We start from the raw sequence: 8,714 nt of genomic DNA on the forward strand, positions 1-8,714 counted from the left end.
TGACCTGCTGCAGATGAGATGTATAACTGGACACAACTTCTGGCAGCGTTTCTGAGGAATCTGAGCCCGTTCCTCATGAGCAATAGCCTCCAGTTCAGTAAAGTTCTTGGGTTTGCATGCTGAAACCGCCTTCTTCAAATCCCACCAGAGATTTTCTATGGGGTTCGAGTCAGGTGACTGTGATGGCCACTGAAGAATCTTCCAGGACTTCTTCTGCAAACAAGCCTTGGTGGAATTTAAGGTATGCTTGGGATCATTGTCCTGTTGGAAGGTCCAGGCTTCAGCTTCCTCACTGACTGCATGATGTTTCCTCTTAGGATTTCCTGATACTTCAATGAATCAATCTTGCCTTCCACACACTGCAGGTTTCCAGTGCCAGAGGATACAAAGCAGCCGCAGAGCATCACCGATCCACCATGCTGAAATGTAGACAGTGTTCTTTTCAGCATATGCTTCATTCTTCTTTCTCCAGACATACCTCTAAACTATAGACCTTATGCGCCAGAGAAACGAGGGCGCCGCCATCTTTAGAATATTGTCTTTGAACTTCCGTTTTTGGTCGGAAGCTGTATATTTCTATGGCATTGCTGTCCAGGAGTAATTAGCTTTTGAAGTGGATTTACTTAATGTAAAGTTAACGAAAGTTATCATGAGGACTGTAATGTTTAAAGCAGATGACTTAACAAATGTCAGTCGACCAGGAAGATTTTTTAAACGAGCCGTTCATTAATAAACACGCAAAATCGCTGTGAAAATACAGACCGGAAGTCTAAAGACAACGAGCGCAGCGCTGAAAAGGGGCGAGGCTACATAAGGTCTATAGAGATGAAAATGTTTGTTTCATCTCTTCACAAAACAGAATCCCAAAACCTCTGTGGCTTATTTATATGATTTTGAGCAAATTGGAGTCGACTTTTCTTGTGCTTTTGTGTCAGTAGTGGTGTACGTTTTGGAGTTCTGGCATGGAAACTGTACTGTGCAGCTGAAACCTCTGTCCCTGTTGCCACCAAGTCTTGCTGCAGGTCTTTTTGCAGGTCTTTCTGAACCTGCCTTCTCAGAAATCTGTTTGCAGCCGTTGATAGCTCCCTTTTTCTGCCCCATCCAGGTAGTTTTTTGGACCATTCTTTTGACTTAACCATATTTCTAACATGCAGTCAAACGTGACACTCAACAAACTAGGGCTGTAACGATTCCTCGATTAAAGTCGAGTACTCGATTTAAAAAAATCCTCGATTGCAATTTACCCGTGTCGAGTAACCGGCAAAATACCGGAAGTGGCGCATTCCACAGACGAGAGTACATGAACCGCATTATTACACAGTTTTCTAAGGCTACGCGATATTTAACTGTTTACATCATGATATCGTGAAATCACAAAGGATAAGATTAAGTTAAATAAATATATGCACTGTTTTTTTTCTCCCACAGAGAAGCATGACGGTTTAATTATTTACATGCGTGCAGATTGTGTTAAAAGTACCTCAGCTCTGTTCACAGTAAACGCTGCTCCACACATACTCAGTCTCTGAATGTTCTGTTTGTTTAAGTTTCCAATAATGTGCATTTGGGAACGCAAAACCCCGGACGCGTGTTTCATAGTAACTGTCATCATCATTTATATGCGTGGAGCGTCTCGGGTTTCTCAAACTCCATCTTTGCGTGCTGTGAGTTTGTGTGGCTTAACGTTCATCTGCACGCAGTCTGCGCCGTTTCACAAGATTAGTAACGCAGCTCATTTATAAATCTTCGCCAACACAGGAGAATACATAAGTATGTTTCTGAATATATTCAGAAATATATTCGCAATCGCATTCTCATGTGCGAATTGTTGTTCATCGCGATTACAAAATAAAAGTTTAACCCTTGCACTGCTTGCTTGCATGTTTTGACGTGCACATGTTCTTTTCAAGAAATGACGGCAGCTGTTGCATTTCTATCGTACAGAAGTGACCAAATATGAAAGATTAAGTTGACATTTGAATTAAATGTTATGTTTATTAGTTATCATATATTTTACATGGTGTATTTTAACAGCGTTGTTCAATAAAACCCATATGATTACTTTTTTCATACTTTATTTGAACCAATAATTATTGCTTATTATTTGGGTAACACTACAATAAGGCTCATTAGTTAACATTAAGGTATTAATCAACATGAACTAACAATGAACAATAGCTAACATTTGTTCATACAAATACAGCTGTTCATTGTTTGTTCATGTTAGTTCACTACATTAATGTTAACAAATACAACCTTTAATTTTAATAATGTATTAGTAAATGTTGAAATTAACATGAACTAAGATTAATAAATGCTGTAGAAATAAATATTGTTCATTCTTAGTAACTAATGAACCATATTGTAAAGTGTTACCTATTTGTCTTTAAGTAATTTTAAAGGCTGTTGTTCACTTGGATCTATTTTTATTACCACAATTCTTTATCCGATTACTCGATTAATCGATGGAATAATCCGTAGAATACTCGATTACTAAAATAATCGATAGCTACAGCCCTACAACAAACCTAGCCAGTTCAGATATATGATGTGTTCTAGCTCAATCACACCTTGTGCAACTAATGAAGCCCTTGATTAGTGAGACAACACCTGTTTTGCAGACTGGTGCTGTTGTGAGGGATTCTATTCAGGGGGTTCGATAACTTGGAGACTGCAGAAGTCAATAAAAGTTGCATTTTCAGTTAAATTTGGGGAAACCACTTGAAACATTTGTTTGAGCTATTTTAAAGGTGATCTAAGCGATGTTGGGTGACGGCCATTCTTGTTGACGTTCAAAGTATTGTTTTCCCTCTTCTTTGCTATTTGTTCATCGGAACGTCGTCTCTTTGGTCGTGTGTCGGCCATATCAAAATTCAAGAGAATATAATTCTAACATTAGTCGTTGTCGTTGTCTAGGACATCTCTCCTCTAGCTAACTTCCCTCTTCATGCTTTTCTCTCCTCAACCCCCCACACCCCCCTTCATGTGCACGTGCACTAACCCCCCAACCCCCACCCCCAAATCATTCTTGTCGGTTATTGGCTGGAACACTGTTTGTTATGTTTCGTGGTCCAGGCTGGGCCAGTTTGTTTTTGTTGCCATTTGTGGAGCCTGGGCTGTCTACAGAGACCGTGTTTTTTTACAGTGTATTCAGGGGACAGCCAGCGAGCGGATAGTGAGGAGATGTTTGCTGTATGTGACAAAAAAGGTTTCGGCCTAAAAACGCGTGACATCGCTTAGAGCACCTTTAATTACTTTTGTTTGATTTGTTCATTGCATACAGCTGAAAGTCTGTAAATTTTGCTGTGGGGGTTGAACAATTTTGATTGCAACTGTATATTCAAAGGTCAGTCTATGCACACAAAGAAAATTCACTACACCAGCATTTCACTAAGAACACACACACACCTGCACATCCGTATATCACTGCTACTTCAATTACCAATACTCTCAAACTACAACATACAAACTAACATCCATTTTACATTTATGTGGCCACTGTCTCTTTTTGAAATCCCAAAGTAAACAAAGGGGAAATCACAAAACTGACTCAAGATCAGCATTTGCAATCAGCAACATCCTCTGCATGACAGTTGGCCATATCTGCATGAGAAATAAAGAGGCCCGTCAGAGCACATCATCGTCAGCACAGACCCACAGGGAAAGTCGACCTCCGTACAGGCCACGTGCATCACTAACGCATTAATATATGCATGCCTGTGTCTAATAGATGAGCATTTAAGAGAACAGGGAAAGACTAAAATAAACATGAGATAAAGATACAAAAAGTGTCAACATTTAGAGCACTCTCATACACACACACACACAAAAAAGTATTGTAGTATTTTCTCTGAAATATTTCACTCATAAATATTTCACAAATAATTACAAAGTGCAATTTTAAAGTAGAAAGACTGAAATATTATTTTCTTGAATAACATACTCCAATTATCTTTGTTTCTACAACTTCAAAAAATTTATTTACATTCTAGAACGAGAACCACAAGTTAGTGGTTCATTAAAAGAGTTTATTCAGTCACTGTAAACGAAAGTTAACCAAAATAATTTAACCTAATCTTCTAATGTAAGTTTTTGTGTTTTCTGTTTTTCAGCGCCTTTGGAATTTGAGGTATTAGGAAGAGACTTTGGCGTAGGGATAACAGAGGGACTTACTACAACTACGACTGCAACTACAACCACGACACCAGCGGAAGGTAAGCACACCGAAGGTGACGCTCAAGTTTTGACATCCTCAAAGACATTTCAGAAACATTCTACATCCACAAGTGCAGTGCATGGAAGCACACTGAGTTATGTGTCCATTAGATGTTGTGCTCATGAATGGAGCCCATAATGGGAAACCATATCACTGGCCTAATTGCATAACCCCTTTATTATATTAGGTGGTTATTTTAAAAGCTTGGAAAGAAATTTGGTAAAAAATTATGTTAGTATTTTATATTTAATATAGTTTTGAGCAGCAATTATCGGGGTTAATTCTTAAGCACTTTAAGTTTAAGCACATTAGTAAAAAGATGTTTTATTTAGCAAGCCTGTAACCACTAAGGAAATATATGTTTTTTAACAGTTATAGTGCCACCTATCCTCCGATCTCCATAAAGGTTTGCATGCTTCTTTAGAATCACATGTTGCGTGTTCTCACCTAATTTTGGGAAATGATGAGTTTTCGTTTAGGATTTATAGGCTCTTGAGTATATTTTGCCACGACCCTTTTCTAAATGAGCTTGTTATAGCTATCCAAAAGGGCAAAGTTCGATAAAAAAGTATAATTATTGACCTAGAGAGTCTAGATAATTGAATTGTGAATTGGTTTTATTGAGGTTGAGCGAAAAACCTAGGACTAGTTCGCAGTTCTAGTTTTTTATTTTTTATTCTCAAATATTTAATGAATTATTTGATTGACAGCAGTGGTTTTATTGAGGTTGAGCGAAAAACCTAGGACTAGTTCGCAGTTCTAGTTTTTTATTTTTTATTCTCAAATATTTAATGAATTATTTGATTGACAGCAGTGGTTCTTGAGGCAAAGTTGTTCAGAATGAGGAGGTCTAACATATGATATGCATATTGTGTGTATTCGTAATTACTGAGGCGTAAAACTCGTTAGTTTTGCGCCAATCGGCCTCCGTAAAACTTGTCTAATAGGTGCTCAAACTTCACTGGCCAATTGCGGCCATGTTTTTCGAGATACACAATTGTCCTCATAGACAGATTTGGCACCTTACACAAAGACACTGCATGCCAAATTTCAAGTCAATCGGACTAACGGTTGCGAGTTACAGCCATTTTCATGTTTTTTTCCTGTCATAGCGCCACCAAGTGGTTAATCACAGAGATTTTGTTACTGTGACCTCAGATTAAGGCCATACATACGTGTTCCGAGTTTGGTGAAAATATCTCATTCCTTTCAAGAGTTAAAGCCATTTTAGTAAAAGCGGCCCTGCCCTCTACAAACGTTTTGGTGTGCTGTCGCGACCATGAATCGAAATTATGACTTTTTTTCCCAGTAATTATTGACAATCAGACTCCAGAGAAACTTTCTGAATTGGTTTAATTCCAATCGGGCGACAAACCAAGGACTAGTTTGCAAAAGTAGTTTTTTCAAATAATCCAAAATTTCGAGTTATGAGCATTTTCCTACTTTTTATTGCTGTAGCGCCACCGTCTGGCCAATTGGGGCGAGCCTCGGTGACATTGTAGACGGGATGGGTACTACCATCCCTCAAAGTTTCAAGTCTCTACTTTCTATTTTCACTTACTGAATAGTATTTGAACCATAGACTGTAAAAAAAATATGGACGTAGTGTCCACGACGTCACCCGATGGTTTCTGAAGAGTATTTTTGAAGCCCAAAGTGGGCGGAGCTAGCCGTCGCCATCTTGGCAGCACGTCACTCCCGGATAACAGAAAATGGGCAAAGAGTCGCGATTAGCTGAGGTGACGTGACGCTAACAGACAGCAGACAAACGGCTAGTAGTGACATCAGCTGCATTCCACCTGTCACTCAAGTGGCCACGCCCCTTAATTATGCAGAACTTTAAGGCTTAATATAATTTAAACGGATGAGTTATAAAAAAATCCACGCCCCTCACAGTCGTCATGAAGGCCAAAATTATCTATATAGACCAAAACCACTTTTTGCACCATGCTGTAAACACATTTATTTCTGCTGTAAAGTTGGGCATTTTAACATGGAGGTCTATGGGATTGACTCTCTTCTCCAGCCGATCTCTAGTGGCCAGTTGATGAACTGCAGTTTAAGTCACTCCCGAATTGGTTTCAAGAGAGAGACCGGAAGGTTGTCGCTTGGTTTGAACAAACACGCATCTTATCCAGCTCTCTCTCTTTCTCTCCTCAAGCTACCATCAGGCTCGTGGGAGGCCTGCACCGCTGCGAGGGCCGTGTGGAGATGTACCTGAGAGGGGAATGGGGTACGGTGTGTGATGATGCTTGGGATCTTACAGATGCTAAGGTGGTGTGTAGGCAGATGGGCTGCGGGCTGCCTAGATCCGCACAGGTACTGGCCTACTTCGGTCCCGGTCGTGGCACAATCCACCTGGACAATCTGAAATGCACAGGCACAGAAGATACTCTCATTCGGTGCTCTCACATAGCATGGAACGTCCACAACTGTGACCATTCAGAGGACGCCAGCGTCACATGTTCACTCCAATGACTCCGCCCACCTCAAGCCACGCCCACCAGCCTGATCCAATAGGGAGGGGATAGGAATAGCATTGACTACAGGACTTGTATAAATTTTGTACATAACACCTCACGCCAACCCTGAATAATAGATTTTAAAGATGAAATAGTTATTTGGGTGTGAAACAATGAAAAATAAGTTATGCTACTACTGTTATATAAATAACTGTAATAAATATTATGAATGAAAATTCGAATTATGCACTTTATAAACTATACGAACGTGTACACATAGGTGAATAAATAAGCTGAGGCTATTGATATACAGTGGAAACCAAAGTTTTAGACTCTCCTCTCTTTAGGCGTTTTGATATCGACTGCAAGCACCAAATTTATTATGCCAGACAAAAACTGATGATACTTAAAGTGGAACTGAATGCTTAGACGTAAACGTAAAAAAATTCTGTTTTGAAGATAAATTTTGTTGCATATCCTACTGTAAAGTCTAAAGTGTATCTGAATATCTTTAACATTTTATTGAATGTCAAAACATCATTCGTTATTCAAAAATATTTGTCTGAATTGGTCTGCTCAGAATCAAAAAAAAAAAAAAAATCTCAGGTCCATTTTGATTGGTTTGATTTATTATTGAAAAAATAATGGTTTCAATGCTAAAAAATGTTTTCATTTCTTTCTTTCTTTCTGTTTTTTTTTTTTTTTTCTCTGTTCCATCATTTGTGAGTAGATTAACAGAATGAAAATTAATGGGATACAAGTTATATTGCATTTGTATTGAGGAAACTAAACCATGTCATTGGCCTAATTTGCATAATAGTATATTAAGATAGGAAAGAAATGTAGGCCAAAAATGATGTTGAGATTTTTATATATAATATATAAATAAACATGTGGTAAACCTAAAGTAAAAGAAAAATAGAAAATGTTTATAATGTCACTTTTTTTTTTTTCACTGTACAGACTTTCAACTTTTTTTTTTGTCAATATACACTCTTGGGCAAAAGAAAAAGAAGAAGGGCTAAACACTAAGCTTTTAATTTAATAACCACAAATTATTGGTCAGGAAATTAACTAAATTTAATCCAATGCACTACTTAAAAAGCCAGAAAAACATCAAAGACAGAATGAAGTTTTTGGCTGAATATGAGATGAATCACAATGAAACACGAGCGTCTTCGGAAATCTGCTGAGAAATATAATAATACATGCATCTCTACCACAGACAAGTCCTTTAATGCTTCAGAGTACAGGAGAATAGTGCAGAATGGCTTGTTTCCCACAAATGAAAAGTTGTTATCTTAAGAGAAATGATGAGATGTTATTTTTCAACAAGACGCTGCACACACACTGCAAAGACAACCAAGAAGTGTTAGTCCAGATTTGAACCCTATAGTGAATATTTAGTCTCATTAAACTCAAACGGCATTTTTCAGATTCTCATGAACTGTGAAGCCATTGAGTGGATCAACACTGACTCTAATCAAGCTGTTTCAAGGCTATATTCTGTGCTAAGTGACTATATCTACAGAATTTGTGCAATTCCTGACCAGTGATTTGTGAATAAAAAAGATCATTAAAAGACCACTAAATGTTTTGCCTTTTTTTTCTGCCCATAAATAAAGTGCTATAAATCTATTATATATTCTTAAAGGTGGACTAAAGTTGTTTCCTGAAATGTTCTCCTGTTAAGACAAAACAGCACATTATTTATTCTTCCGGCAGGTGCTCTACATAATAAAAGCTTCGTCATCTGTGTTTTATATTTCACATATTCAAATTTTATAATGAATATGCAATAGGTGTTTTAATATTAGTTATAATGGGAGTCTGGGTCTTTTGACATGTTTTTTTCTTCTTTTTTTTTTTTCAAAAGCCTTTCTGTAGCCAAGAAGGGGCAGAAAATGACTATTAAAAATAAAACAAGCATGAAAAATATTCACTGGAGCAACTTTATGACAATTAGCCCAAGTTTACTCTATAAAGGCTAGCAAGTATACGCTGCAACTCTCAATATTCTAATAACCAAATTAATT

The 8,714-nt window shown here is 37.8% G+C and overlaps 1 protein-coding gene across 1 annotated transcript in view; it reads left to right on the plus strand.

Moving 5' to 3' along the window:
• Positions 1–7,084, plus strand: part of LOC309499785 (scavenger receptor cysteine-rich domain-containing group B protein) — a 36,257-nt gene extending 29,173 nt beyond the window's left edge. Inside the window, exons 11-12 of the mRNA XM_082171257.1 lie at positions 4,113–4,214; positions 6,378–7,084. Of these exons, the coding sequence (XP_082027383.1) occupies positions 4,113–4,214; positions 6,378–6,694 (419 nt within the window). The 3' untranslated portion in view covers positions 6,695–7,084. The remainder of the gene's footprint in view (positions 1–4,112; positions 4,215–6,377) is intronic.
• Positions 7,085–8,714: the final 1,630 nt, after the last annotated feature.

This window comes from Leuciscus leuciscus, assembly GCF_965113295.1.
Source record: "Leuciscus leuciscus genome assembly, chromosome: 5".
Lineage (NCBI taxonomy): Eukaryota > Metazoa > Chordata > Actinopteri > Cypriniformes > Leuciscidae > Leuciscus > Leuciscus leuciscus.